This window comes from Physeter macrocephalus, chromosome 8 (assembly GCF_002837175.3).
Source record: "Physeter macrocephalus isolate SW-GA chromosome 8, ASM283717v5, whole genome shotgun sequence".
NCBI lineage: Eukaryota > Metazoa > Chordata > Mammalia > Artiodactyla > Physeteridae > Physeter > Physeter macrocephalus.
Genome location: NC_041221.1, coordinates 83,847,068 through 83,860,167, shown reverse-complemented (window position 1 = coordinate 83,860,167; position 13,100 = coordinate 83,847,068). Strand labels below are relative to the sequence as shown.

Sequence of the window (13,100 nt, the reverse complement as noted above, 5' to 3'; positions counted from 1 at the left end):
GAAGGGAAGGGAAGGGGAGGGGAGGAAAGGGAAGGGGAGGAAAGGGAAGGGGAGGGGAGGGAAGGAAAAAAGAAATGGAGGTGGGGGAAAAACTTGGCTATCAGCCCTCTCTCTATCTTCTTTACTTTTTTCAAACTCTATCTTCCTGAATGTTTAATAGTCTTTTTTTTTTAATATAGAAAATTTTTGAGCGGTGTTGAAGAAAGCAGAACTTAAAGATATGCCCAGCCCCACATGTGAGCCTTTTTGCACAGTCTGAAAGTAATCTGGGAAGTTACTGAAAGCCCACTTGCTTCTTTAGCACCTGGTTCATTATTTTGTTATGATTGATTTATTTAAAACCACTGTTTTCAACCTAATAATATTTTAGCTAAAAGTGTTCTGCAATGAATAGATTAAAAATTCATCCTTTACTTTAATGATTATATAATCCCATTCCATGCCCCAGTACTTCAATTTTTATTTCAATTAGTCCTAAAAAAATTGTTACCACACTCACCTTTCTGTAGTGCATGGGCTGCTATTAAGGTAGAGCACATCCATAAGATGCTCTTTATATTTATCAACATCTTGTCCTAGAAATGAAGAAAAACACAAAGTAAATCATAAGTATTCAGGTTTGTGGGAGGCCATACATCACATTCTATTTGTGCATTATAGGTAATAAGAGTACAAGAAGCAGCTCCTCTTGGATTATAAAAACAGGAGGAGACTTGCAATAGGAGAAGTTGTCCCAACACTTTAAATTATTAGTTTGACTCTCACCCAATGTGGTATTTACCAAAATAATCCCAGAACCCAAACTGGGGACATATAACGATGTGGATGTGTGGGGCAACCACAACAGGGTAGGCTGTTGGAAGAACAATATAGACCACAGCCTAAGTAACTAGTGGCTAGGAGCTGGCACTAGGAGGGAGGGGTGACCACAAATCTATTTAGAAACAGGAAGTTGGTCATAGATGGAGCAAGAGAAGATGGGGAAGCAATTGAGAGAGATGTTGAAAGAAAGGGATTCACATCAAATGTGAGGTAAGAGGAAACCCGTTGGTGGTTCATGCACATGGTATCAGAATAGAGAACAAGGATTTCAGCAGGCTTTTTAAAGCACAAACTCAATTTAGTTTCTAGGAGGCTGAACAAACAAAATAAATATATTATAAGAAGCTGTTAATTACAGAAAAGGCCAGTGCTTGCCATGAGTTTTAAAGCAGTTCCAACTGTCTGAAGGGTAAAGAATGAAAGAAAACACCCTGTACTGAGAGTCAAGAAACCCTGCCCTGGCTTTGCCATTAATTTATTGTGTGAAGACATTTAACAAATCTGGGTCTCAGCATGGTCCCTTCCAGCTCAAATATCTATGAAGCTATCATTATGAGGAGGATAAGTACCATTGTTGGGGACCATCTAGAAATCAAAGAGCTAAGCTCAGAAGAACTGCAGAAGGTTATTTGATCTCCACAGTTATTCCCTTCTCAGTTACATTTAAGACTGTTCTATAACAGCCATTGTTGGTTGGCTATCCTGTAGCCATTCCTCTTTCTCTTTTCTAACAAAACTCTGATTCCATTCTAGTATCTACCCTCCTTCACACAGCCATATACTTTAGTGGAACCTGGGTCAAACCCCAGGCCAAGGGGATGATCCTGATTATTCTATGTCAATTACATGGGTCCCATTTCTTTTGCCAATGACTGGTTTTGGAATGAGTATATGATGCAATTTTGGCCAATGAGATGTGAGAGGATCTTGCATGGAGGGGTTGCTCCTGGGAAAGGTATATTCATTTTAAGAAGAGAAAAAAGGAAGCGATGGTTGCTTTTCTTCACTGGACATTATCAAGATAGGATATACCTCGTGAAACTGTTGTATCTATCTTGCACCCATAAGTATATAAGATACCCTCTGGGATGAAGCTGAGAAAGAATCAGGAGAGGCAGGGTTGAAGTGCTCAGGCATTAGACCTACAGCCAACCATAACCTTGAACTTTCTTTATAGTAGATAATAAATTCCTTTATTGTTTAAACCAATAAAATCAAGGATTTTTGTTGCTTGTCGCTGAAGGCATCCTAACTGACACATATTTGAGTTGGTGCCCTGCATAACTGCCTTAGAAAATATCTAAATTGTGTATGATTTAGAAAACCTAGATTAAAAAGAAGTAAATGCTGTAAGAATGAATCCAAGTCCAATTTGGGCTCAAATTCAATTTCATAATTTATGACAGCTATACCTTTATGGCTTGATCTTCTTCTCTACCTGATTGTTTTATTTTATATATATTGAAATAAGTGTTAGAACCTTTCTAAAAAAATTATAAAATTCTAGATATGTCCTGAAGACCATTTTTTTACCTAATACATTATATGTCTCATATTTTCCATCAATAGGCCATTTGACAACTCACAATGAAAAGTATACAGCTGATAATCCTATAGTAACCTTGATAATTAAGTTTATTTATCATATAATTACTGAGATATGCTAATAGATGTTGTTACACACTAACTGGGAAATTAGGTTTCCACATTTCTTTTTTCTAATAAGATACCACAGCAAGCAGGAAGTATATACCTATATCTCAATACTATAACAATATTTCAGGGAAAAATTAAGATATCAATTTCACGTGCCCTACAGTTTTCAACAAAATGAAATTTTAGATTGTATCATACAATGCTATTAAAGACAGTGTATTCCATGAGTACTAACTGAATCCAAATAAGAAACTTTTCTTTAATTGTGCTTACAAACAATAATTTCCTATTGTCCTTCAAGAAACATTTTTCTTAATTTTTTTCTTTTTTTCAGGAAACTTTTATAAGTTTAATGTTAAAAGTCTATTTCCATTGTCAAATAGCCCTGATTTCAAGTTCCAAATCTTCTGCTTATATTCTGTGATTTTGGGTAAGTTACTAACTCTCTCATTTCCAGTAGCTATTTAATAGTGAAAAGCAGTACAATGAGAATTGATAAAAGAATGTATATAAAATATAGCTTAGTGATACACAGCATATTCAGTACTCAATATTTATTATTAAAATTTCTAATTCAAGCTTTCTACCAGTGTTCTCTTCCTGGTTTCATATCACTAGTAGTAAAAAGAAAAGTATTTAAAGCTCTTAGATTTGAAAATTATAACCTGGGTTACTACTATAGCTGTGTACAACTTCATGCTCACAGTAAATTGTCCTATAACTTATTTCTATGTGCTCTGAATCATTATTTAGAAACATGTTTTATCTCCTATGTAGAAAAGTAGGCTTCTGGAAGGCAGGGCCGGTATCACATTCAGCTTACTAATTCCCACAATATTTCACCCACAGTGCCAGCTTCAGAGTAGACCCTTGAGGTAGGTTTGCTGACCAAATGTGTGACCAATGCCCCTATTTCCTATTCAGAAATACACTTTGAAGAGAAGTGTCAACAATCTCTTTAAACATGGGTGAGTGGGCCAATTAACACCTGAAATACATTTAATATTTACTGTGACTCAATAATATCTGATGTTTGTCAATATCTAGAGTGTTGGATCTTATAACAAAACCAGAGGGGAAGATGTAATCCTGACCAGGAATGGGTCTTCTGCATCCTGATCTCCTGTCCAAGGCAGATACTCAAAAGTCTAACTCTTTGTGCCATACTTCATCCTTATAAAAGTGGCTTTTTTTTTTTGAGGGAGGGGAGGAAACAGTTCTTCATCCATATAACAAGTATACTCATCACTTGCTCAAGTAAAACTGTCACTAAGACAAGGCTAGGGAAGGAGCCAGTGCATTAAAAGTGCAAGGGAGAGATCAGTCATGTTTTAAATATATTTGCAAAAATATGTTTAAATAAGTTGCCAACATTTAAAAATTGGAGAGTTCACACCAAGTCCCAGATCTCTGACTTCTTTTGGAAAATCAGACCTAGCAGCTCAAGGTCCATATACTAGCTGGCCAATCATTAGCACTAAGCAAGCAGCAGCCTCTGGCCTTGGCTCCGTGCATTCAAGCTTATCACTGGCCCCACTTGGCCTCTCATCCATTTCCACTCCATGCCTGTTCCCTGTAGACACCAGAGTTTGCAACTCAAATGCCCAAAGTTCTGACCTCAGAACTATATTTCCATTGCCTCTTCCTTAGACTCCAGGGATGTCATTCCATTTCTCTAATTTTTATAAGACTGTGTTCATGGTCATGGTTGTTAAAGCACACCATTTGCCTTCTTTGATTTTACTAAATGAGAAACTTTCTGGAGCTTCTTTGTTTTTAGCACCACTCCGACCCCCATCTCTATTCTTCTGCTCTTCTGTGCAGGTCTTGTAAGCATTATTTGTTAGTGATAACGAGTCTGTCTGCAGAGAAAGACCTGGGAGATATGACAGCCAGTGCCTATATTTAGTCTTCTATTCCAGTGAAGTCAATGAGAAGAGGAAAAAGTCATTGAACAATCAAGTCACAGCTGACTGAAGCTGTTTAATTGCCTGGGGGACACAAGAGACAAGGTCAACAGGATTCCTATCCATAAGAGATGTCTGCAGAGGGGATAACGGTCAGGCCGGTGATGAGCTGCTTCAGAGAAAGAGAGAGCCAAGGTTCTAGTAAACAGATATTTAGTATTCTCCCTTGATCTTGGGGAAGCTCCACTGAGCAAAGGGTGACTTAAGGATGCAGACACAGTGGTTTGTCTTCTAGTTTTTGAATTAGTTACCCTAGACAACCAATTGTCCAGGATACCTCAGCCACAAAGTAGATGTAAAGAGCATTGTCTATCATGTTGCTACGGAGTGCTTTCTCAAAGGAGGAAACGCTGTAATGCAGAGAGAGATATCATGGTTTAAACATGAAGTGTCATGAATTTGCTTCACAGGAATAATGGCACCATGTGAATATACCACTAACATGTGACTGGATTCCTGCACCTGGACTTGGCTAAGCTTTTTCATGTCATTGCTCCTTAGTATTGCTCTGTTCTCTGCCTGGTGAACCTGTTCCTCCTTGATCTAAAACACAGTGCACTCTCCATTCCCATTCTCATGCTCTATTTACATCATAGCACATCTCCCCATTGTATATGTATATTTTGGGAATTGCCTTTCTCTGCCCTCTATAATATAAGCTCCAGGAACGTAGCCTTTGATGTTTTGTTCACTGCTGTATCCACAATGCCCAGGACACCCAGTAAATATTTGTTGAATGAATGAATAGGCCCATTTTGTACATAATTGGGTGCATATTTTACACTATTTGGTACATTACTTTCTTCACTTAAAACACAGTTTATCTCGGAGAATATTCTGAATCAGCTAATACAGTGTGTCTGTGTCATTTTTAACAGCTGCATAGTTTTCCCCTAGATAAATGTAGCATCTTTTATTTTACCAGTTCCTGTGATGAGCCTTTAAGGTGTTTCCAAATTTTTGCTATGAAATACTGCTGCAAAGGGCATCCTTGGCCATTTGTTTTGGGTGACATTCATACCAATGTCTATATGACAATATCTAGAAGAGGAATTGCTGGGTCAAAAGGAATATGCATTTAAAAAATTTTTTGATAGCTATTACCAAATCACTTTCTAACAAAGATGAACCTATTTACATATATGAGAGATCCAGTTTCCCCACAACTTGACCAACACAAACTTTCATTGAACTTTTTTTATCTTTATGGCTCTGATTGATGAAAAAATGGTGCAGAATATCATTGTTGTTTTAATTACTATTTCTTTAACTATGAATGAAACTGAGCAATTTTTCAGATGATTTTAAAACATTTATTTTTCTCTTTCTGCCAGCAGCCTGCATAAAACATTTGCCAATTTTTCTTTTTGATAGATTGTGGTTTAGTTTTTGTAAAAGGTCCTGGCATATCAAAATCGTTGTTAGCTCTTTGTCTCTCATATGTTGCTAATATTTTCCAGATGTGTTATTTGTTTTCATGTAAATAATTTAATTGTTATTGGTCAGATTTATTAATCTTTTCTAGTATGGCTTCTGGGTTTTACATTTTCCTTAGCACGGGTTTCACCTTTTCCTTAGCACGGGTTTCCTTACTCCTAGCTTATTATTTTAAAAATCTTATAATTTCCTCTAGTTATTTTTTTAAATGTCATTCCCTACATTTCATATTAGATCCATCTTAACTTTATTTTGGGATAAGAAATGAGGTAAAGATTGACTTGTATTTTGAGCGAACCAATCCACTGTGCCCAATCCATTTATTGAATAATTCTTCATTTCCACTGAATTACCATGTTCGTTTGAGCCTGTTTCTGGACTCTGTCTTCTGTTCAATGAAACTAGATAATTCTTTTTCTATTTAAGTTGAAGTATAATGGATTTAAAATGTTGTGTCAGTTTCAGGTGCACAGCAGTGATTCAGATATATAGATATAGATATACACATATATATATTCTTCTTTCAGATTCTTCTCCATTACAGGTTATTACAAGATATTGAATATAGTTCCTTGTGCTATACAGTAGGTCCTTGTTGTTCATCTATTTTAAATATTGTTGTGTGTTATCTGTTAATCCCAAATTCCTAATTTATCCCTTTCCCCTTTTCCCCTTTGGTGACTCTAAATTTTGTTTTCTATGTCTGTGAGTCTATTTCTGTTTTGTAAATAAGTTCATTTGTATTGTTTTTTTTAGATTCCACATACAAGTGTGAAACTAGACAATTCTTAAAACAGTATGTCCCTCTCTAACACATTTTGTAGGTTTCGTAGGAAATACATGATTTGGGTAATGCTGTTATTATTAAGATCATAGAATTAGATCAATATGAGCCCCAGGGATATATCTTAACACCATTTGTTTGTGGAGTTCTCATTTATCAAAGCCCTTTCACAGGTATTCACCCTTCTGAGGTTTATAACTGCATATCCATTTAATAGATTTTTGACACCAAATGTCTAAAAGTGTGTCTAACCTGGTTTCCTCAACAAGGAAAGGCAACTCAAGCTTTCTGATTCTAAGTCTAGTGCTCCTTCTACTACACCACAGGTAATACCAACTCAGTAATTTAATAATAAAAACATTATAACTTATATATTATATATGCATTTATCATAAACTATGTAATCTCATGTTTATAGACATAAACACCTCTCAAAATTCTTAAGAAGAATGAGGTAGGATGTACACAGAAAAAGGAAGGATGTGTACAGAGAAAAAGGTAAATTTAAATGTAGATCTGCATTTACACCCTTTTAAAGATGATAGATCTCTCCAGAGGCATTTCAGGGAAACACAACAAACAAACACATTACATAAAGATGCTTTGCACTGACCACTGAAATAGAACCACCCCTGGCACGTTCAGTGATAAGAACACGGCAGTCAAATACCCTGGAGAACGTATACATAATATAAATGTATAAATGTATATATAAGTAATTAACCACATTTAGGCTACGAGAGGAAACTGGCAAACGTTCACTAACTGAAGTGGAGCTTGGCCAAGACATTTATCTCTACTTCTCCTTGTTCTGATTCCAAATCAGAGAGAGTACGGGCCTTGTGTTTTCTGGTAAAGTACAGACCTATGCAACAATCAGCATGTTTTCTCATACCAGAGCCAGTAACCCCCAACAATGAGTATTTGTGAGTCCTAACTGGTTTCTCTAGGTGGGTGGTGGAATAATAGCCTACTACAGTCATTCATTCTCTTCCTCAAAAGAACCATGGGTCTGGAGAAGTTCTGTTCAGTCACAGGGCAATATCCCATTTTAAATACAGTATCTAGTGATGTTTGTCCATGAATAAAGTCAACAAAAATGTTTGAATCCCACTAGGCAAAAAGAGCTTAGTTATATGGCTGTTGGGTGACAGTGTTGGTTGATCTTTGTGCTCTCAAAGGCTCTGATGTTCAATTACTGACCAATCATTAACCACGAAGTATTTAAGAGTAATAATGTGAGGAAAGAAAGAACAATGACTATATCTTTAACATTAATCATATTCAGCCTTAAATTAACTTTTTAGGTCCTTTCCAAACAATTTACAAGGGTGCAGATACAGGTATCTTAGGATAGCACAGGTATTTCCTTCCAGTTTGTAGGCACAGGGAAAAAGAAGAAACCTATGTTTGTAAACGTATATAAATCGAGGGGGATTCTTTTCAAACTTTAAATTTGAATTCAAGTTAAAATTAAAGTCTTTTTAAACTTTAAATTAAAAACAGGAAATAAAATTTAGGGCTAACTTCATATTTCTTTTTTTTATCTACTAAGGAAAACAAAGCGAAACTTTGAATTCTTACACAAATCTTCAGCGATTGTCTTGAATCTCCTCCCTTTTCCCATCACCCACAAGGTGAAGGACCGTGGACTTCCTGCCGGAGCAGGAATTGCTCAGCCACTCTGGAACCCATGGAACCCTTTGCAGTTTAGTTGGGACAGGGACATACAATTGTAAAATCTTCCTTTTTTTACATAGAACTCAGAACCAGAAGTCGGCCTCCGAGACCTTCTGCTTGATATACCCTCACATCCCAAGTTACATATTCCCCAAACTGGAACAGATTTTATCTCAGAAAACTAGTTGTTGTTTCCATTGACGCCTTCCTATTTTTATAGTAGACTCAAAACATCCCATTTTAGGTCTTTAGAGGAATATTTTCACTGTAGGGTTGGCACAATTGCCAAGCAGTGTTTAAAAGAATTTAGGCCACAGCTTTTAGGAGTCAAAAAGGAAGGGGGCTTCCCTGGTGGCGCAGTGGTTGGGGGTCCGCCTGCCGATGCAGGAGACACGGGTTCGCGCCCCGGTCTGGGAAGATCCCACATGCCGCGGAGGGGCTGGGCCCGTGAGCCGTGGACGCTGAGCCTGCGCGTCCGGAGCCTGTGCTCCGCAACGGGAGAGGCCACGGCAGTGAGAGGCCCGCGTACCGCAAAGAAAAAAACAAAACAAAACTCTGTTCTTCCAAGATAAAGGGAAGTAGGAGAGTCTAAAATGTAGCACTAAGTGGCGGCATCAACTCTGAGACGCATTCATCCTAGTCACTAGCTCAGTCATTTCATAAATATGAGCTGAGCTCCCACTATGGGCCGGGCCTGAGCTAAAGCTCCTGACGCAAAGGGACCAGGGTTACACTCACAGCCCTTAAGGTTTGCGCTCATGGAATCTATCAGACCTGTCAATGATAATTGTTTGCCATGCTAGACGAACTCTTTAGGACGTATGGAATGTGATTATCCTGTAATTGACTAAAAGTGATCTTTAAAGTCAATGTATGGATCACAGGATAAACTCGTCTCATATTTCTGCCGAAAATGTTTGCTTGGAGTATATCTTTACTTCTTTTCTGTCGCAAGGGGAAAACTCCTCCTACCACTCCCAAGAAGCAAGGCAAAAAAAAAAATTCAAATGGTTTTTTATTTAATAAGAGTGTTTAGCGCCGTCAGGATAGAAGTCTGGTCGGCTCCAGCAGCCTCCCGGAGCCTAAGCGCTGGGTGAGCCGCCGCTCCGCTCTCCCCGCCCAGCGGCTCAGCTCTCCCCGCCCCGCCCCTGTCCCGCGGAAGGACTAAAGCCACGCCCCCACTGGCCTCTGGGCGGGGACCCAGGCGGCGCCCTGCCAGCCTCTGCGCTGAGCGACTGCCGGTCCCGCAGTGCAGCTGTCTCCGAGCCCAAGAAGTCACACCCGTCTCGGGCCGGGAGCTGAAGCCCCAGCCCACGTGGCGGCGGCTGGTGAGCCCAGGCGCTGCGGGAAGCGCCCGGTGCGGTTCTTCCCTTCGCGCGGGCTGAGGAGTGGAGAGATGCCCCCAGCCCCAGCCTCTCAAAGGGGCTAGTTCCTCCGCCTTCACTCCCAGCACGCCGCTTCAGTAGGGTTTGTTATCGCTTTGGGGATTTAAACAATGGCTTAAAAGGAGACGCGAAATTTAGTCCAAAACCTTGAAAGGAACCCGGCCGGTCCGCTCCCGGCTGTTTGCGTGCATGTGCCCCGTCTCTGTTCCTTTCTTCTTCCCCTTCTCCCCACCGTCCCTTTCCTTCCCTTCTCTCCTTTTTCCTCCCGGCGCCCTCCTCCCAAATTTCCACGTTCGGCGAGTGTTGTGAAATTGAGGAAATTTAAACGTTGGATTAGGGTCCCTTTTTAGGCAATGGTCTGGGGCGGGGCCCTAGCTTTGGGTTCGAGTGGTCGTGGGCCTTAATAAAATTTCCAAAAGTAAGGCATTCTGTATGATCTTTCTTAAAGTGACGCCCAAGATTGAGCGCCAAGCCCCCCGAAACCTGGATCCTCCCTTGGCCACGTGCGTTAGTCCACCAAATTGCAGGCTTGGCCCAGAGTGCCGCGCATGTCCCAGCTGACTCGGGAGAAGGCGCTTCGGCCCTTAAAGACAAGTCTCCTTCCTGGGCCCTCCAAACCCCTAGATTTACGTCGCAGATTCCGAAGTAGAAAACTAACAACTAAAGGGGAAGCTAGGGTGCTCCATCCTTGAATACATGGCTGTGAAAGCGGCTCATTTGGTTTGGGGTGGCGGGGGGGCTCGTTGTCCTCCACATGTGCTGCATTTCTCCATCAGGGGGCGCCCACACCCACCAAGAAACTCCCTATTCCTAGACATCTGGGTTCTGCAAGCTCGAAGCACTGCTAGTGGGGGTAGATCCGAAGGAGCGCACCGCCTCCCTCGCTCCTCCCTCCTTGCCAGCCTCCGCGGACAGGGGAGGCAGGGATTTCACACTAGCCATTCATTTGTCAGCCGTGGGGGGAGGGGACGCAGGAGCGAAAGAGACCAAGCAGAGGCTGGAAGAGGGGAAGAGAGGCAGAGAAGATGGAGACAGAGAGGGAGAGACAAAGATGAGAAACGGGACACAGAGGGCGAGACTGTCCTTCCGCCTGTGGGTGTGCGCACCGCGGGACAGCTCTCCAGGCGCCGCGTAGATTTATCCTCCCTCCCGTAGCATCTCCCGGGGACTTGCAGGACTTGCTACGGCGCAGCTGGATCCGAGAGCAAATAGTTTAAGCTATGACACTAGTTTTCTACCTCGCTCTCCGCTGCCTAACCCACTGACTGCTCCACGCCCAGTGACACAGACAGTGAGCCTGGACAACCCTGATGCCCCCCAGCCCTCACGCACCAGGGATGTAGACCGGCGGCGCCCACGCCTCCGCAGGGCGTTGGGGCGCTCCAGCCGAGGGCGTCCCCCGGAGCTGCCGCCACTCGCTCTCCGCCGCCGCACAACCAGCCAGTAAAGTTGCTCAACTAGGGCCGCGGGCTGGGAGGGGGTGGGGAAATGGAAGGAAAAGGAGGACTGCAGTAGTCCGGGCGAAAGGGCTGGTCCTAGAGGCCCCAGATTCGGGTCCCCGCGCCACCTTTGTCTGAAGAGCGATCTGAGCGCTGGTCTCGTTGAGGCCAGAGCAAAAGCCTCCACTTCGCTCCTCAGGGTGAGATAAAATTCTTGCACATCCCTACTGGTTCGGGGCAAGCTTTTCCCGCCCTGGCGCCTCGCAGACCTCCGCGGCGCTCCAAACACCCCACCCCCATCCCCTGCTCCCTCCCGGCCGGCTCCGGCGCACCGCGCGTAGGACAAAAGAACCCAGGGGCACCGGAGAGACCCTTGACAGCCCCCGCGTCGCCGAAGAGACGCGGACCGGGGACCCTGCACCTCCCCGACCGGACCTCCTCCCAGACCGCCTGCGGGCTGAGGGGGTCACGTCCGCGCAGGTCCCGGATCTCCCTGTCAGAAGCTGCTTGGGAACAGCTTTCCAGGAACGCCGGGCACTGACCACACATCAGGGGCCGGGAACCAGGTGGCCTGCACCAAGGCGGCTTCGGGGACTTGTATGTGGGCAAGTCTCGGTGGTCCCCATTCAAACTTTTGCCTCGAGCAGGTTAAAAAAAAAAAAAAGGGTCAAGGTGCCACGGGTCCCTCCTCTCCAGCTCAAGACCCCACGACGTTTCTAGGGGTTCCCTGCATTCCCTTCCCTCCCTTCCCCCAATTCCATTTGTCCTTCTACTCCCACCGCACCCCGGGCTTCTTTTGTCTGGATCTTTTTCAGCACCAAGGTCCCTCTGTATTCTTCTCTCCAAACATCCTTCTGAAAGTTACCTGCATTTTTTACAGTGCACATATTTTCTTAATTTCTCAGAGCTAGTTCTCTTAGCCTTAATTAAAGCCTTCTACCAATTACAACGTACTTCTTTTTTTCTAAACTCGATTTTTTTCTCCTATAAGTTTTTCTTTTTCTTTTCTTTTCTTTTTTTTTTTTTTTTTAAGGGGGAACAAAAGAAACGTGATTACCTTGAAAGGCGGCTTTACTGCAGTTGAGGGGAAAAATTCACCTCAGCGCTGCGCGAATGGGCTCGGCGTTGCCGGGGCGGGTCACATAGGAAGCGCGGTGGCCTGGGGAAGGGTGCGGGATGGTGCTGGAGGATGCGGGAGGATGCGGGGCTGACCGCAGAGCCCGGTCCCAGCGCCTGTCCACAGCACCTAATGTTCGCGGCTGTTGCGCCCGCCCGCCTGGAGTTCCTCCCCAGAAAAGGCTCGGGGCAGCTCGCCTGCAAGTTCAAATGCGGGTTGTGACACCCATCATCATTATATCACAGTACCGTCAGCACCGAGGAGGAGACTCAGCGAGGAGGAGGAGGAGGAAGAGGAGGAGGGTTCATTCACAGGCTCCTCAAGCGCTCCGCAGCTTCAGCCACTCCTAAAAGCCCAGGCTTGGAAAGCAGGCAAAGGAGCGGAAAGGCAGCTCCCCGCGCTTGCGGTAGGGACCGCCTGCCTCCCTCCCCAGGCACTCCCACCTCTCGGCGTTTCTTCCTGACAAGAAGTACCAATCGGCTTGGGGACAGCAGCGCTCCCCATTCAGCGGCTCACTAAGTAACATCGCGCTGTGCGCAAGGAAACCACTGCCTTCCCACCCCTCCCCACCCCCGCTTCCCCGCCCCCCGTGCTGCTAGTTCTGGGTTAGGGGAAAGGAGCCCCCAGGCTCCTGTGGGGCAGGCCAGCACTAGACAATTGAGTACCGTCAGTTCTTCTTGGGAGCAAATGAAACTCTGTAAAATCAGCAAAGAACTTGGTTACAGTGTGTTTACGCGGCCGCCGAGGCTGCCTGTCCCATCTGAGGGAAGTGTCAGGCTCCTGGCTTCTGCCAACCTGAAAGAGACACTGAGA

The 13,100-nt window shown here is 43.5% G+C and overlaps 1 protein-coding gene across 3 annotated transcripts in view; it reads right to left on the bottom strand.

Annotated features, from left to right (window-relative positions):
• VCAN (versican) overlaps positions 1-12,689 on the bottom strand; it is a 113,488-nt gene extending 100,799 nt beyond the window's left edge. The window contains exons 1-2 of one of the 3 annotated variants that reach the window (XM_007107162.4): positions 12,228-12,689; positions 500-575 (exon numbers count right to left, since the gene is read on the bottom strand). In XM_007107162.4, the coding sequence (XP_007107224.2) occupies positions 500-569 (70 nt within the window). In that variant the 5' untranslated portion in view covers positions 570-575; positions 12,228-12,689. The remainder of the gene's footprint in view (positions 1-499; positions 576-12,227) is intronic. The other 2 variants (XM_007107163.4, XM_007107164.4) reach the window with 2 other exon arrangements.
• Positions 12,690-13,100: the final 411 nt, after the last annotated feature.